The sequence below is a fragment of the Lepidochelys kempii genome, chromosome 9 (assembly GCF_965140265.1).
Source record: "Lepidochelys kempii isolate rLepKem1 chromosome 9, rLepKem1.hap2, whole genome shotgun sequence".
Taxonomy (NCBI): Eukaryota; Metazoa; Chordata; order Testudines; family Cheloniidae; genus Lepidochelys; species Lepidochelys kempii.
Window position 1 is genome coordinate 91,813,153 of NC_133264.1, and position 17,704 is coordinate 91,830,856.

At 40.8% G+C, this 17,704-nt stretch overlaps 1 protein-coding gene across 6 annotated transcripts in view; it reads right to left on the reverse strand.

Moving 5' to 3' along the window:
* Positions 1-17,704, reverse strand: part of MTM1 (myotubularin 1) — a 75,739-nt gene that overhangs the window by 23,474 nt on the left and 34,561 nt on the right. For 5 of the 6 annotated variants that reach the window (XM_073358370.1, XM_073358365.1, XM_073358369.1 and 2 more), the window contains one exon: positions 1,733-1,816. The exons of the other annotated variant lie outside the window; for it this stretch is intronic. In XM_073358370.1, coding sequence (XP_073214471.1) covers positions 1,733-1,816 — 84 coding nt within the window. The remainder of the gene's footprint in view (positions 1-1,732; positions 1,817-17,704) is intronic. 6 annotated transcript variants of the gene reach the window in all.

The following is a 17,704-nucleotide window of genomic DNA, read 5'->3' on the forward strand; positions in this document are numbered from 1 at the left end:
CTTAAAAACGAAACAGAAATAAGGTATGTTTTACTTGTTATTTTATAAGTTTGCAAATTCTTCTTTATACTTATTCTTTTACATGCTATTATGGCCACATGGTGGCAACAACCTACCAATTTACCATGGGTAACTATTGTAATGATGATACGGAACAAATGGTAGCTTAGAAGATTACAGGACCACACAAGACAGGACATGGCTGATGGGTTCACAATCTTTAACAACTACAGTAGTTAAAACACGCTTGCCTGTATAGGCGGTCCTTTTCACAAACTGTATTTTAACTAGACCTTCATGTAAAAAACAACACTGAAATTAGGAGAAAAAAATAGTTCAACAACAAGTGAAAAAAACCTTCTCCCTAATTTAGGGGTAAAGAAAAGCTTTTTCCCCCTACAGAGACAACTGCCTTTCCAGCCTGCCTGTGAAAAAAAGGTTACAAAAAGGCACAAACCTGAAGAGAGAATTAGAGGAAAGGCCTTCCTCTCAAATTTTCTCCTTCTCATACCCTAACAAAGCTTGAGTCTTATATTTGTTTGAAGTTTGTTGAGGTTGAAAGCAGACTCCTGATTAGATTAGGAAACAAAATGGCCTCTTAGCTGAACAGACTACTGATATAACAGGATGTTACTCAGGAGACTCTATTCCCCCAACAGCCCATCAGCGAATTCAGAGGGGCTAACAAGCTCCCCATACACTCACACACACTGAGTGGGGTTTGTGTGGGTGTTTGAATTTTTACCTTTTCTTTAGGCCTGGGCCTCTAAACCTCGGACCAAACAGATGCTGCGTGAATCTGGATACTCCTTAGCCCATCAGAAAATTACAAGGAAAAAATCCAAGAGAGTTATGATGGCTTGTTGTGTAAACATGAATTTAAAACTTTTTAATGTACTTAGTATTTATGCGATATGTCATCATGAAAATAGTTTTGGTGCTATTCTCAGATGTATTTACCTAATTAACAAACATGCCTTTTAAAACTAAGTATACCATGCCCCCTTTCCTTTGTTGCCATTACTTTTTTTCCATATCAATTCAAAGCGTGAACTGATTTTATATAAACAACCACTGTAAAAGAATGTGCAGTTTCCATAATAAGCAATTTTCTAAACTTTTGGAAATACCAGACTGGATGGAATTTGCATACTTAAAGTATCCTAAATGCCTCTGTTACATTGTCACTCTCTCAACTTTTGAAGCAGGGCTCAAAATATCCAAAATTAGCAACACAGACTTCCAAGAGTGAAAACTTCTAGATTTTTTAATATTATATACTGACCAGTGCATGCAGCTAAAAAAAACCCCAACAGCTTTTAGAGCTGATTTATAAACTTGTGAAATGCAGGGTTTACAATGTAAAAATCAAACTTTGTGTTGTCCTATAATTCATTTTACATGCAATATAGACAATTGAGAACTGTTGTAACTATTCAGTAAATCTACTAAATAATAATAATAGCGTGCTATAATGGTATTTATCAAGAGTCTAAAAAGAAATACAGCGACACCTTACTAAGTTTTTGTTGTTTTTTTTAAACAGTCTTGGAGGTTCCACCATGTTTTGTTTTTAATCTTACTTTTTTGTCAGATCTGTCAACCTTTCTCTACTTCACAATTTATTCTCCTCCTCCACCCGCCAAAAATGGTGACAAATGACCTTGCTACTTTCTGAAATTCACATACAAAAACCAGGTCTCTCTACATTTTCAGATAATGTTTAACTCACTTGTCTCCTGTATTCAGACATTGGATTATAAACCATCCAACCATTTTCAGCAAACTTTTCTTCATTTACAAATGCAAAAAAAGGCTGTAAGAGGGAAGACAAAGGAATTTAATACATAGAATGCCAACTGAAGGTAGCTTACACAAGAAAGATCCTCACTCATCATGTCCCAAATGACTAGATCAATTTTCTGGTGTTGCTACCCTCATTGTATGTTCTGTTCAAAGTTGAGGTGTGACAGATGAATGTAAAACAGTACTTTTTGTATTGTACTCTAGATATTCACAAAATCTTGAATGAAACAATGTAAATTTGACAATTAAAAGAGTTTTAAAATAAATTTTTTAACAAAAAGTTTGAAAAATAATATAAAACCTGAAAATTAGGAGGGTGAAAATGGTAAGAAATTATTTTTATATATTTTAAACCAAGCAGGTGACTCCTTGAGTGATTTTAAATTTTTGTACATTCCAGGTAGTTTCATATTCCACCCAAAGTAAACAACTTCTTTTCTAATAACTGTCAATGCTATTATTACTCAAGACATTAGATACAAACATGAAGGCGGAGAACAGATTGGGTTGTTGCTGATGTGTATAAAGGCACTTGAAGTCATATAGCAACCTCAGGACAAAGGAAGCAGTTTACCTTTCAGTAGCTTTAATATGGAGTTGGAAAAGACTCCCTAATTTTTATAAAAGCTGGCTTTCTATAGGTTATGCAGCTCAATGATTCAATACAGCTAGGTTCACCTTTTTTGAGAAACATTCATACTTGTTTAGAATCCTCTTACCTAGGACTCCTACCAGTAACTTTATGGTACCCTTTAATTCCTATTTACTTCCTTGTTTTGGCCACCTTCAAGTCGGTAACATGCTACATAATTCATTGCTTTTAACAATCATTGCAATGATGGTGTGGACTCAAAGCACCTCCGTCAATGTGAAAAGCAATGACTCTGTGGTATATCAACTATTTGTTACGCCAGCTGGAGAAAGAAACTAAGAAATGGTTTTATAGCCCAAGGACAGGCGGTGAGAGAAGAAGTGCCAGGATGTTGCCTCGAGAGAGCTGTAGAACAGCTGTAAGGGGAGGAGAGGGCCAGGGCAGATGATGTCTAACAATAAGACAAGAAATCACCTTGCTACTCATATGACAACATTTAGAAAAGATAAACTTGATGCTGGATCATCAAGCCTCTCAGAGCTGTGCAGTTCACACTTACAAGTCTAGAGCTGGACTAACCACAGCCTGACACATAGTAATTGGTACGGGGAGGATGGCATGGGAGGAACACGTCCTGGTACGTAAGAATCAAGATCCTGAAATTAGATTACTGCATCTCAGGAGGTTAAGGAATTCTTCACAAATGTGCCATAGGTACAAGTGTGCATGGGCTTCTTCAACAGGCAAGTCCTTCTCTTGAATAGGCTGAGTTGCAATGAAGCTAGGACCTACAGCCTTCTGTAGCTTGAGCCAACCGGATATTTTGGGTTAACTCAGGCCTGACGTGTTGCACATGTTTAAATCAAACAGTCACTTATGAGTAAAACATTTAAAATGGAATCCTGCAACAGGAAGAGTGGTTTTCATTTCCCTAAACACACATTCTATCTCAGACTGACAAGCCTTAAAAATTAGTTATTACACATACATTGTAATTGCGTGTACTATTTAAGAAAATATTGCATCTAACCCATTAGAACTGGGAACTATAACAGCTTAAGCGCAACAAAATTACTATTAGATTAGTGTTCAGTTCCAAATTAATTCTCAGACAACTTGGTAAAGAAAATAGTTACACTTCCCCTCTTTATACATGGCAACCTTCAATAGGAGTAAGCCTTAAATAAATTTTGACTGAAGTTGATTGTACTAATTAGGGGGCCCATGTCTCTCAAGAAAAAGAGGTCTACTAGAAACAGAAGTGAATATTTGAAGGTAGGCAGAAGAACTGTAAAAATAATTGAACAAAAACAGAAGCTCACAAACCACTGAAGTAATTTATGTGCACTGAACTCATAGCACATGGCCATTTTAAAGTGGTAATTTATTATACACAAAATTTGATCCATCTTTCATAAGAATCCACCCAAGGGCCTACCATCACAACACAGAAAAGGGCAATTTTAAACTAGAGGCTGAACAAAAATAATACTGGAAATATTAGAGAAATTGATCTCTTAAAACAGGAGTTTGTTACTTATTCAAGGTGACCCTTAAATGCAGGTTTCACTGGAAAATTAAAACATTCCCCAGTTCAATCACTGAGAAATAAAATAAGAACAAGCTGTCTCTGGTACTCTATGCCAGCATAGATTAAATATTCCTATCGCTGATAAATTTCCTGTTAAAATAAAATAAATCAAGAAGCTGGTGACCCAATCTAGAAGTAGCCAAGTTGTATGTTTCACCACGAAAATAACAAAAAAATCTTTTTCAGATGGAGAATGACATAGGGAAACCCTTATTTTAATTTCAAGTTTCAAAACTAAAATGAGAAAACTGTCTGTAGAGGGGATGAATGCTTACAATGGGAAAAGAGATTTCTTTTAAAGCAGGACTCTGTGCTCCCATGTGTATTATATGTCATTCAGGTCTTATTTTGAAATATATAGATATACAAATTCTAGTCTCTTCGTTAGAACAACAGGATGATCTAAAACTTTAAGAGAGCAACCACAGAAGTTTAAGAACATAGTATTTAGAAATGATAAGTTCCCTTTAGGAGTCAAGTGAACTACTTTTAACTCCTTTAACTTTTCTCAGAGTTGACAAACTGAGAAGAAAGCTAATTCTACAAGTCCTGAAAGGTGAGCATTATCAATTGTTTACTTTACTAGATATCCTTAGAAAAGCTAGAATATAAGCAGTCAATTGAATTGTGCCAAAAATCTGCTGTATCTCATTAAAACATATAACAGCACAACACAATTATGAAATGCAGTGAAGACATGAAGCTTTAGAAGAATATGGAATGAAGGAAGCATTTGGGGCTTTTCAATATATTTATTGGAACTATCCTCTAGGAGGAGAATCCCAGCATGTTATATGCTTTCAAAATAAATGTTAGGTCTACTATAACATTTCTGGTAAAAGATGAAAGGATTTAAAAAGTGGAGGCCTACTGTGCTTCTGTATCCTTACACAGGAGTTGAATAAGCTATTACTAAAAAGCATATATTGTACATATATCATCCAAAATAAAGGTCTGGTAACAATCAATGATCTTACTCATTAGAGAAGAAAAATGTGGTAGAGATTGCTCTATAAGCTAAACATTCTCCCTCTGCCTTCCACTTAAGCTTTTTCTTTTTAAAAGACTAGACACTGTAAGAAGACAAAAGGAAGTTAAATGCTAGTGTTTAAAACCGAATACAGTTCATTCTCCACTGTCACCTCCACTCTCATCCTAGGTCTTTCTTTCACAGCAAAATACATGAATATCCAAAGCAGAAAAGTTTCAAGAGGGTGAAATTGCTTCCTTTTTCAATCTCTAATAAACATAGGTATGAATGTTTCACAAGCAGTAAACGTTTTTGAAGTCTTTTCTCAATTAATCTAAATTATTTTTATTCATCCCCGTTCAAGAACCTTAATTATAGGGATGATTTAGTTGGGGTTGGTCCTGCTTTGAGCAAGGAGTTAGACTAGATGACCTCCTGAGGTCTCTTCCAACCCTAGTCTTCTATGATTCTATGATTAACTGAGCTAAAGATTCTTGACTGCATATTCCACCAATGCATACCATTAAAGGCAAGGCAATAAGCATTTAAGTCATTTGTCTCCCACCTACACTTGTCTCATCAGACTTCTTTCAGCTAGAGCTGGGCAAAAATTTTCATTAAATAGTTTATTTAATGAAAAATACAGTTTTGCCTAACCTGAAACTATTTGTGAATTGGTGACACTACTAAAACAGTTTGATTTTGGGAGACCAGAATCAAAGTGGCCAGAGGTGTCAGAGAAGGAGGAGGTGGCAGTAGTATCATCCTTATAATGTTTAGCTCAGAGGTTAGGACACGCACCAGGAATGTGGGAAACATAGGTTCAATTCCCCCCTCTGCCTGACGTGGAGCAGGGATCTGAACTTGAGTCTCCCACATTGCAGTACAGTGCCTGGGGCAGAGAAACCTGGGGATTAGGGCACTCACCTAGGATGGGAAAGACCCATGTTCAAAGCCCCTGATCCAATGGACTGTTTGTTTATGCAAAGCGAAGCAAGCACACCACAGAGACTCTGAAACCACCTTAACATTTTTTAAAATGTCCAAGGTTTTTCGCAGTCTGACTCATGATTTTTCAATGCTTGGCTTTGGCAATACAAATAAGACCGTTCCTTTCCCAAAAAGCTTAAAACCTAAATAAATAAATCCACTAAGGACACCAAATAAGCAGATGAAAATATTTTCACTGATTAGAGCTAAAGCACTAACGGTGTATCCAACACCACAGAATTTGTGGGCAAGGGAAGGAGTAGGAGAAACAGCATTTTATGAAAAAAGGTTTCAACACTGGTAAAATTTTTACACTCCCTACATGAATAATTCTGTTCGCTTCTGTGGAAATGCCAACACAAATTCTCAATATACATATTAGCCTCTTCCTCTTCAAAGCCCTCACAGGCTTACATTCAACTTTAACATCTAACTTTACCATCACCACTTCATATATGAAAATAAACTATATACTGTATGACATCATCAGTAAGAGATTTTTGGAACTCTACAGAAGAAGAAAATTTTGACTCTGGAGGTTGTCAGATGACAACCTGGTTTAGCCATTTTTAGTAACTGTTTTACTGGTCTTTTTACAGTGAATGTACGATAACAGCTGCTATGGAAAACAAAAAGGAGCACTGAAAAAAACCCACCACTTGCAAACAACGCCAATCCTTGCTCACTGGTTCTTCTGTTTCTAACTCATTGGATTCACCCCTTTTATATACTATAACTCAGCCCTGGTCTACACTAGGACTTTAGGTCAAATTTAGCAGCGTTAAATCGATGTAAACCTGCACCCGTCCACACAATGAAGCCCTTTATTTCGACTTAAAGGGCTCTTAAAATCGATTTCCTTACTCCACCCCTGACAAATGGATTAGCACTTAAATCGACCTTGCCGGCTCGAATTTGGGGTACTGTGGACACAATTCGATGGTATTGGCCTCCGAGAGCTATCCCAGAGTGCTCCATTGTGACCGCTCTGGACAGCACTCTCAACTCAGATGCACTGGCCAGGTAGACAGGAAAAGAACCGCGAACTTTTGAATCTCATTTCCTGTTTGGCCAGCGTGGCAAGCTGCAGGTGACCATGCAGAGCTCATCAGCACAGGTGACCATGATGGAGTCCCAGAATCGCAAAAGAGCTCCAGCATGGACCGAACGGGAGGTACGGGATCTGATCGCTGTTTGGGGAGAGGAATCCGTGCTATCAGAACTCCGTTCCAGTTTTCGAAATGCCAAAACCTTTGTCAAAATCTCCCAGGGCATGAAGGACACAGGCCATAACAAGGACCCGAAGCAGTGCCGCGTGAAACTGAAAGAGCTGAGGCAAACCTACCAGAAAACCAGAGAGGCGAACGGCCGCTCCGGGTCAGAGCCCCAAACATGCCGCTTCTATGATGAGCTGCATGCCATTTTAGGGGGTTCAGCCACCACTACCCCAGCCGTGTTGTTTGACTCCTTCAATGGAGATGGAGGCAATACGGAAGCAGGTTTTGGGGATGAAGAAGATGATGATGATGAGGAGGTTGTAGATAGCTCACAGCAAGCAAGCGGAGAAACCGGTTTTCCCGACAGCCAGGAACTGTTTCTCACCCTGGACCTGGAGCCAATACCCCCCGAACCCACCCAAGGCTGCCTCCTGGACCCAGCAGGCGGAGAAGGGACCTCTGGTGAGTGTACCTTTTAAAATACTGTACATGGTTTAAAAGCAAGCATGTGAAAGGATTACTTTGCCCTGGCATTCGCGGGTCTCCTAGATGTACTCCTAAAGCCTTTGCAAAAGGTTTCTGGGGAGGGAAGCCTTATTGCGTCCTTCAAGGTAGGACACTTTACCACTCCAGGCCAGTAACACGTACTCCAGAATCATTGTAGAACAAAGCATTGCAGTGTATGTTTGCTGGCATTCAAACAACATCCGTTCTTTCTCTCTCTGTGTTATCCTCAGGAGAGTGAGATATAATTCATGGTCACCTGGTTGAAATAGGGTGCTTTTCTTCAGGGGACAGTCAGAGGAGCCCATTCCTGCTGGGCTGTTTGCCTGTGGCTAAACAGAAATGTTCCCCGCTGTTAGCCACAGGAAGGGGGGAGGGTTGAGGGGGTAGCCACGCGGTGGGGGGAGGCAAAATGCGACCTTGTAACGAAAGCACATGTGCTATGTATGTAATGTTAACAGCAAGGATTACCCTGAAAGAGTGTAGCCACTGATTTATAAAATGTGTCTTTTTAAATACCGCTGTCCCTTTTTTTTTCTCCACCAGCTGCATGTGTTTCAATGATCACAGGATCTTCTCCTTCCCAGAGGCTAGTGAAGCTTAGAAAGAAAAAAAAAAAAAACGTACTCGCGATGAAATGTTCTCCGAGCTCATGCTGTCCTCCCACACTGACAGAGCACAGACGAACGCGTGGAGGCAAATAATGTCAGAGTGCAGGAAAGCACAAAATGACCGGGAGGAGAGGTGGCGGGCTGAAGAGAGGGCTGAAGCTCAAATGTGGCGGCAGCGTGATGAGAGGAGGCAGGATTCAATGCTGAGGCTGCTGGCGGACCAAACCAGTATGCTCCAGTGTATGGTTGAGCTGCAGCAAAGGCAGCTGGAGCACAGACTGCCACTGCAGCCCCTGAGTAACCAACCGCCCTCCTCCCCAAGTTCCATAGCCTCCACACCCAGACGCCCAAGAACACGGTGGGGGGCCTCCGGCCAACCAGCCACCCCACCACAGAGGATTGCCCAAAAAAAAAAAGAAGGCTGTCATTCAATAAATTTTAAAGTTGTAAACTTTTAAAGTGCTGTGTGGCATTTTCCTTCCCTCCTCCACCACCCCTCCTGGGCTACCTTGGTAGTCATCCCCCTATTTGTGTGATGAATGAATAAAGAATGCATGAATGTGAAGCAACAATGACTTTATTGCCTCTGCAAGCGGTGATTGACGGGAGAAGGGGCGGGTGGTTAGCTTACAGGGAAGTAGAGTGAACCAAGGGGCGGGGGGTTTCATCAAGGAGAAACAAACAGAACTTTCACACCGTAGCCTGGCCAGTCATGAAACTGGTTTTCAAAGCTGCTCTGATGCGTACCGCGCCCTCCTGTGCTCTTCTAACCGCCCTGGTGTCTGGCTGCGCGTAACCAGCAGCCAGGCGATTTGCCTCAACCTCCCACCACGCCATAAACATCTCCCCCTTACTCTCACAGATATTGTGGAGCACACAGCAAGCAGTAATAACAGTGGGAATATTGGTTTCGCTGAGGTCTAAGCGAGTCAGTAAACTGCGCCAGCGCGCCTTTAAACGTCCAAATGCACATTCTACCACCATTCTGCACTTGCTCAGCCTGTAGTTGAACAGCTCCTGACTACTGTCCAGGCTGCCTGTGTACGGCTTCATGAGCCATGGCATTAAGGAGTAGGCTGGGTCCCCAAGGATACATTATAGGCATTTCAACATCCCCAAGAGTTATTTTCTGGTCTGGGAATGAAGTCCCTTCCTGCAGCTTTTGAAACAGACCAGAGTTCCTGAAGATGCGAGCATCATGTACCTTTCCCGGCCATCCCACGTTGATGTTGGTGAAACGTCCCTTGTGATCCACCAGAGCTTGCAGCACTATCGAAAAGTACCCCTTGCGGTTTATGTACTCGGCGGCTTGGTGCTCCGGTGCCAAGATAGGGATATGGGTTCCGTCTATGGCCCCACCACAGTTAGGGAATCCCATTGCAGCAAAGCCATCCACTATGACCTGCACATTTCCCAGGGTCACTACCCTTCATATCAGATGATCTTTGATTGCGTGGGCTACTTGCATCACAGCAGCCCCCACAGTAGATTTGCCCACTCCAAATTGATTCCCAACTGACCGGTAGCTGTCTGGCGTTGCAAGCTTCCACAGGGCTATTGCCACTCGCTTCTCAACTGTGAGGACTGCTCTCATCTTGGTATTCATGCGCTTCAGGGCAGGGGAAAGCAAGTCACAAAGTTCCATGAAAGTGCCCTTACGCATGCGAAAGTTTCGCAGCCACTGGGAATCGTCCCAGACCTGCAACACTATGCGGTCCAGTCTGTGCTTGTTTCCCGAGCCCAGAATCGGCGTTCCACAGCATGAACCTGCCCCATTAGCACCATGATCCATGCATTGGCAGGGCCCATGCTTTCAGAGAAATCTGTGTCCATGTCCTGATCACTCACATGACCGCGCTGACGTCGCCTCCTCGCCCGGTATCACTTTGCCAGGCTCCGGTGCTGCATATACTGCTGGATAATGCGTGTGGTGTTTAATGTGCTCCTAATTGCCAAAGTGAGCTGAGCGGCCTCCATGCTTGCCTTGGTATGGCGTCCGCACAGAAAAAAGGCGCGGAACGATTGTCTGCCGTTGCTCTGATGGAGGGAGGGGCGACTGACGACATGGCTTACAGGGTTGGCTTCAGGGAGCTAAAATCAACAAAGGGGGTGTCTTTACATCAAGGAGTATTTCAGGCAGGACTTCACGGAGGGTTCCAATAAGAAATGGTGCACCTAAGTTATTGTTCTTATTGGAACAAGGAGGTTAGCCTGGCCTCTGATTGATACATGGCTAGATTTACCTCGCTGCACCTTCTCTGTGAGTGACTGCAGTGTGACCTAGAGGAATGAGTCCCCTAGACAGGGGAGGGGGGGAAGCAAATGAGTACAACACAAATCTGGTCTATTTCTTGTTTTGATCCACTCCATCTATCTTTTACATCTTTGGCTGGCAGCAGACGGTGCAGAAGGACTGCATGCCATCCACATCTCATGGCTGCTCGGCAGAAGATGGTACAGTACGACTGCTAGCCATCCTCATCTCTTGCCTGCCAGGCAGAAGATGGTACAATACGACTGCTAGCAATCCTCATCTCTTGCCTGCCAGGCAGAAGATGGTACAATACGACTGCTAGCAATCCTCATCTCTTGCCTGCCAGGCAGAAGATGGTACAATACGACTGCTAGCAATCCTCATCTCTTGCCTGCCAGGCAGAAGATGGTACAATACGACTGCTAGCAATCCTCATCTCTTGCCTGCCAGGCAGAAGATGGTACAATACGACTGCTAGCAATCCGTATCGCCTGCCTGCTCACCATAAGACGGTTCAATAGGACTGACTGCAGGACTAAAGAGAATGACCTGGTCAAGTCACTCCAAATTTAGTCTCTGCGCCCATGTCTGTCCAGGCACTCCCAGCCGACGTGGCCAGGAGCACCTCGGACATGACGATGACGGCTACCAGTCGTACTGTACCGTCTGCCGCCACAAGGCAAGGGGTTGCTGCTACTGTGTAGCAATGCCATACCGCGTCTGCCAGCACCCAAGACACATAGGGTGACGGTTACCTGAGCGGGCTCCATGCTTGCCATGGTATGGCGTCTGCACAGGTAACTCAGGAAAAAAGGCGCGAAACGATTGTCTGCCCTTGCTTTCACGGAGGGAGGGAGGGAACGGGGGCCTGACGATATGTACCCAGAACTACCCGCGACAATGTTTTAGCCCCATCAGGCATTGGGATCTCAACCCAGAATTCCAATGGGCAGCGGAGACTGCGGGAACTGTGGGATAGCTATCCACAGCGCAAAGCTCCGGAAGTCGACTCTAGCCTCGGTCCTGTGGAAGCGCTCCGCCGAGTTAATGCACTTAGAGCATTTTCTGTGAGGACACACACTCGAATATATAAAACCGATTTCTAAAAAAACGACTTCTATAAATTCAACCTTATTCCGTAGTGTAGACATACCCTCACTATTCTGTTATTCAATGAAAAGGCTGTTACCTTCACAGCAAAAACATTTAAAACAAAGTTCTCGTTATCCTTAGCTTTAGGATGCTATTACTACAATTCAGCTAATCATGCAACCCTTACCTGATTTTGCCTGCAAATGAAGATGAAACATCTCGTATTTGCATAATAATTAAAACCTGATTATTTCTGAAATGTAATAACCTCACACTGTCATACTGAAATTGTTGTCAAGTATTTCATGGTGACGCTTCAAGTCAAAATGTTTTGCAAAACCATGTCATGAAGACCCATTGCTGCTCCTACCAATCTTATATAAAACTAATTTTTAAAATTATGTTCCTTTACACCAACGTTAGCTAAAAATTTTTACTCTAGACCACTGACATGCTGGGAATAAAAGTGCTTTAGCTATAGACTTTTCAGTTCCACCAAAAGTGCAACCCAATTGTAATGTTCTCAAAATGTAACTGATTCTTTTACTGCTAGAGATGAAAAGTGGCAGGGAAATTCTTCATTCTTGGATCTCAGTGTCAGAAATGTAATAGTCTCCCATCCCCCAGCTGATGTTTCTCAACAATTAAAGGTTTCTAGTTTATATAAGAGTTGACAACCAAGGGTGAAAGTGAGGTGGACTGAAAACGAAAGTGTTCATCAATCTTGACGTATTAGAAAGAAATATCCAGCTGTTACTGTTTGGAGCTCATTGAAGGGTTAAAAATATTACTGAACTCAAGTAACTTGGCACCTTTATAAATCAGATGAATTCTAACCACTGTCAAGTCAGAGTGTTAGCTGGGCTGTGGGAGTCCAACACTTGCTGTGTGAAGTTAAGAAACACACACTGCAGCGGGCTGTACTCTATATCAGAAAGCAGAATTTGTAGTTTACCTCATTAAGTGTACTTGCAAAATAACAGTAACTCAATATTCAATAATGGCAACAATAAAATATTATTCCAGGGACTGCTGATTATATTGTGCATGACCTTTCATTGTTACTTTGTCAGTTTACCTACCAAGAGGTCTGAGTGCCCAAAAAACAAAAAATGCTGTTGAACGTATAGCAATGTCTGCTACTGTGAATTTCCCCCATCAGCTTTTTTCACTGTAGAGGACAGCTGCAGTAATTGAGAAATCTAAGCATTTATGCCACTCTTTTTGGTTCTTAAAACAATTAACATCAGTATTTTAAGTATTTTTTTTAAATCTAAATAAAATTAAACAAGTTGTCCCTCCTTACTGAACAGCACAAAGTCAACACACGAACCAGCCCAGCTAACTTGTAAAGCCTCAAATATCACCCACAATTCATGACGACTTACTATTCTATACAGAAGTCTCCAGCTTTTAATATATTGACATATACAAACCATTTTTTTCATTGCTACAATTCAACAACCTCCTGAGCATTAGAGTGCACTATTTGACAGAGAATGTATTAACATCCATGAAAATTTTGTTACTTCAGCAGGTACACACAGGACAATGTATTTTTGTGCCTTACAGCATGACAGGGTGAATTAAGGACATAATACCCTAAGCTCCATATCTTATTTTTAGATTTTCTAGTTTAAATCAAGTTTGTTCAAACAATTTATATATATATATATAAAATCTTTGCCTTTATATAAGAGGGATTTGCTTTTCCATGCACTGATTCATAAAAGACTAATGTCACAAGGGAAATTTTGGAACAATTTTTTTTGACAAGTGACATTACAGTTCACATCTATAAGTGCATATACACATGTGCAAATAAAAAAAAATATGGTCACAGACTGTTTCCCTAACAATCTCTTTTTAAAAAAAATTCCCTGGAAACTTTTTTAAACAAATAAGCATTTCTGTGCCAAGATCCTAACAGTGAAACTAACTTAATTGATTTTCAGCGTCTCAGCACACAGAGAAATGAAAAAAAAAATAACCTAAACAAGTGAATCAGATATTAAAATCTTGGATGAATAATCTAATGTGTTGCTGTTATCATACGTAAAGAAACATTTTAATGTATTAATTTTAGGCCAGTGTGCTTTCCATTACAGGAGACATGGTTCTAGGAGTTTGATATGGTGTCAATTTAGCATTTTAAAATTACATAAATTCTGTATGCATGCCAAGAGTTGCTAATAGATAAATTTTATAAATTGAAAAGTAAATGAAATTCTGTAGCATGCAGTGAATTTTCCTAATAAAAATTCCCACAGATTTGTGGAGGTTCTCCATGCAGAATACATCAATCTAAGGTTTAGAAAGACTTGTGCTAGTTGGCCATATGGATACCATTTAGCATAAGACAGACATTTAATGTTAACCTTTATATTTCGCTTGACTGATCAAGATGGTATTTTTCATCCCTCACTATTTAAAAAAAAAAAAGAGCCACTGTGTCTAAATGTCACCAGACAAAACATACCTGATTACGGTGTTAAAATGCAGCTCCTCTAAATCCAAATAGTGTACTGTACATGCAGCTTTCAATTACTGGGTTTACAGTTTAGCTCACTCTCCTACTCTCAAAAAGGAAAAAGTGATATTAGCTGCAAAATGCAGCTTTAATACAAGTTATAAAAAATACTAAGTCTACATAGCCACCTAAAAAGACAATTTACACCTAATTTTAGGCGTAAATTTTAGGTGTAATCATTTTCATATACAATTTTAAAAAATAATTGCATAAGTACAACTAAAATGGACAATGCTAGGGCATGGGAGTAGCTTATATTGTGTTAACGTCTTTGAAGTTTACTTCCATATTTACTGCTCTACTTTTTTTTTTTTTAAAAGCAGTTTAGTAGTTTTGAATCCTGTTCAGTTGATAACTTGTCCATCATGCATACTCCAGAATGTAGAGCAGCATGCACACAGATTTAGCTGTAGCAGTATTAACAGTAGGGCCCCAGTCTTGCCAAGTCCTGTGCATGACTTCACTCACATAAAGTCATGTTGCACTGAGGTCAAAATGACTGCTCACACATATAAAAGTTACACAAGTGTTTTGCTGGATTGAAACCTAAATCTGCTTCCATATGCTGAAAATACGGGAACCTTAGAAGTGTTTCACCAGCCTGATCTGACCCCTATATTTAAGAAGTACAAAAATACCCTCAGAGTGGGGTAATCTGGAAGCAGATCATGTAGCCTTACTGCACAATAGTCAGGACCCATATATCTAAGGTGAACAGGCAGAGTGGAGTGGAGTGGCGGAGGCCCCCAGTCTGCCTCTGAGAGATAGGGCTTAGTGGACTACTGGTAATGGCAAGTTGGCTAAATGCGCTGGAACTTCTTAAAAACCTTGCCTTTGGGCTTTTTGGTACTGCCAAGGCTTAATGCACCATGCAAGGGAGTATAGCGCTTCCTTGAAGCCAGTCATCCACATGAAAGCTGGCTTACAAAGCACAGCCCTTCCTTTCCCTACTTTAAAAGGGCGACCCAAGATGCATAATGCAGAGATTGTAGGCACAGGAGAATGCAATATGACCTTTTGTCTCCTTCACCCTCTGTAAAGTTATCTTTACCAGCTCCTCAAATAAGTTCTTTTCTGTGCAAGGCAGATACTTGGAGCTTCCTTTTTAGGTCTCTTCACCGAATCTGACACCTACTGCCAAGCAGAATTAGGTCCAGAAGGAAAACGATGAGAGCATATGGAGCAGCATTTATAGTCAGCAGAAAGTGGTGTCTGATGGTCAGGCTCAATTTTTTACCCTGTTACTGTTACAGTCAAAAATCAAAACACCCTGAGGCCTAGAGAAATTTCAACAGCCTCATGTTGAGGATCTAAGACCCAAAAGCGTGAATGATAAACAGTAACTTATATAATCAAAAATTTAAGATAATGTTAGTATTTATAGTAAATAATACATAAAAAGCCAGAGAGACAAATCGACTTGTAATTGTTAAATTATTAAAATAAAAATGTGTTCACAACACAATGCAGGGAGCAAGTACATGGGTGGTGCCTGTAACAATCAGAGCTCAGCATAATGGATGGATCTGTTAACCCTAGCCTTTTTCTTCATTAGGCTTCCTGCCTCACAGCGGTTTCCTTTCTGGCTTGATGAGTGCTGATGTCAATACTACCCACTGATTGGTACAGGAGTCGGTAGGCCTCCCTATAAGAAGTAAATTAGCTTTCTTCAAACCCCTTGCTCCAGCAGAAAACAGTGGTTATACCAATATCATTAGCCCAAAGTGAGCTCTGATACCACGGTGATGGACAACCTTATAAGAATCTAAATATATAGTTCCAAGAATAGGAAACAAGTAGCTGCTGGGCAGAAATTAAACATCTGAAACACACAGATTATTTCAGATTTAAAAAAATATGATCGGAGTATATAAAACTGTTCAGATGATGGGCAATATTAAGTTTGCTCTTTTGAAGCTGCTTTCATTTAAGGATTTCTCTCAGGCAAATTTGTTCAAAACAGCCTGGCAAGGAAGCATTTTGTTAAGAAGCACTGCATACAATTCAAGAGAAACTCCAGAGCAAGAAAATCATGCTTTCACATGGGAGGTAAGAAGCTAGGTAACAACCTTAGATGCACCACAGTGCATCCACTTACTGATCACCCATCACACATAACGTCTACATTTCATAGCTCTCAGGGTCCCATAGGAGAGCTCAAAATTTAGTTACAGTCATGGGTCAGAGTCATGTTCTAAGCTTTTTAAAAAACAAAACAACAAACCCTGAACCCCTCTCCTTACCTCCCTAGATAATGAAATATTCTTTTGTATTGCAAAGCCATGTTCAGTATGTCAAATCTGTTCATGAGAGAGTCTGAAGAGGTCCAAAATATGCGGCAGGGCAGAAGGCACAGTGTCCCCACTCATCACTCACTGTGATCACTGGGCTGAAACTCCCTAAATCAGTTCCCCACAGGAAGAAATCTAGCCTTCACATCAGAGTATGTCAATTATGATTCTGATCATAAGGCCTATCTATAGTTGGCTCTCAACCCATCCCTTCATCACTTTACTCCCACCCTGTACTTGGAAAAGACAAGGTAACAACCAAAAACCAAAAGGGAATCTTCCATATGCATCACAATGTAATAAGTCTAAAATTGAATAGCTTCGTTTCACATGGGCTCACTCACTCTTCTTCCGCCAGGAACCTCCCTGGCTCAGTACTGAAGTCTATATTAAGTGATCGCTGACAGATGCTTTAGACAAGTTTAAAAAATATTTAAGGAACAGCCAATTTGCCATGGGAGAAAACTCCTTGCAGACCCAAAAGCTGGTAGTCAACAAAATGCTGATCTTGTCAGCAAAGACCATTGAAACATGGCACTAATTACTTATTTAGCCAGAAGAAACAGGCCATTTTCCCTAGGCTTTACATCACCATAATTTAAGTCTATCCTGACTATTAATGTACCACAAGAGTGCCATGGAGTAAGGTAGGAGTTACAGGAGAAAGTCTTCCCCGCTACCACAATGCAGGCTGGGAGTGATACAGTTATCTACCTGACAGTCTTTTATCCCAAGGGAAGCATACAAGCCCAGTGGGCAGACTGATGAGGAGCTAGGTTCACAAAACAACACACCTCCTCCTTGTGTATTCTACCTATGCAACGGCTGGCAATTTGAAACCCACACCAATCGTGTCAGGACCTGCCAAAGCAGGAAAGTAGGGATCTACTGTAGAATCTCAGAATTATGAACACCAGAATTACAAACTGACTGGTCAACCACACACTTCATTTGGAACAAGAAGTACGCGAGCAGGCAGCAGCAGAGATGGGGGAAAAAAGCAAACACAGTACAATACTGTGTGAAACGTAAACTAATAAAAAAAAGGAAAAGTTAAAAAACAAAGGTTTGACAAGGTCAGGAAACTGTTCCTGTGCTTGTTTCATTTAAATTAAGACACTTAAAAGCAGCATTTTCCTTCTGCATAGTAAAGTTTCAATGCTGTATTAAATCAATGTTCAGTTGTAAACTTTTGAAAAAAACCCACAACCATAACGTTTTTTTCAGAGTTACGAACATTTCAGAATTATGAACAA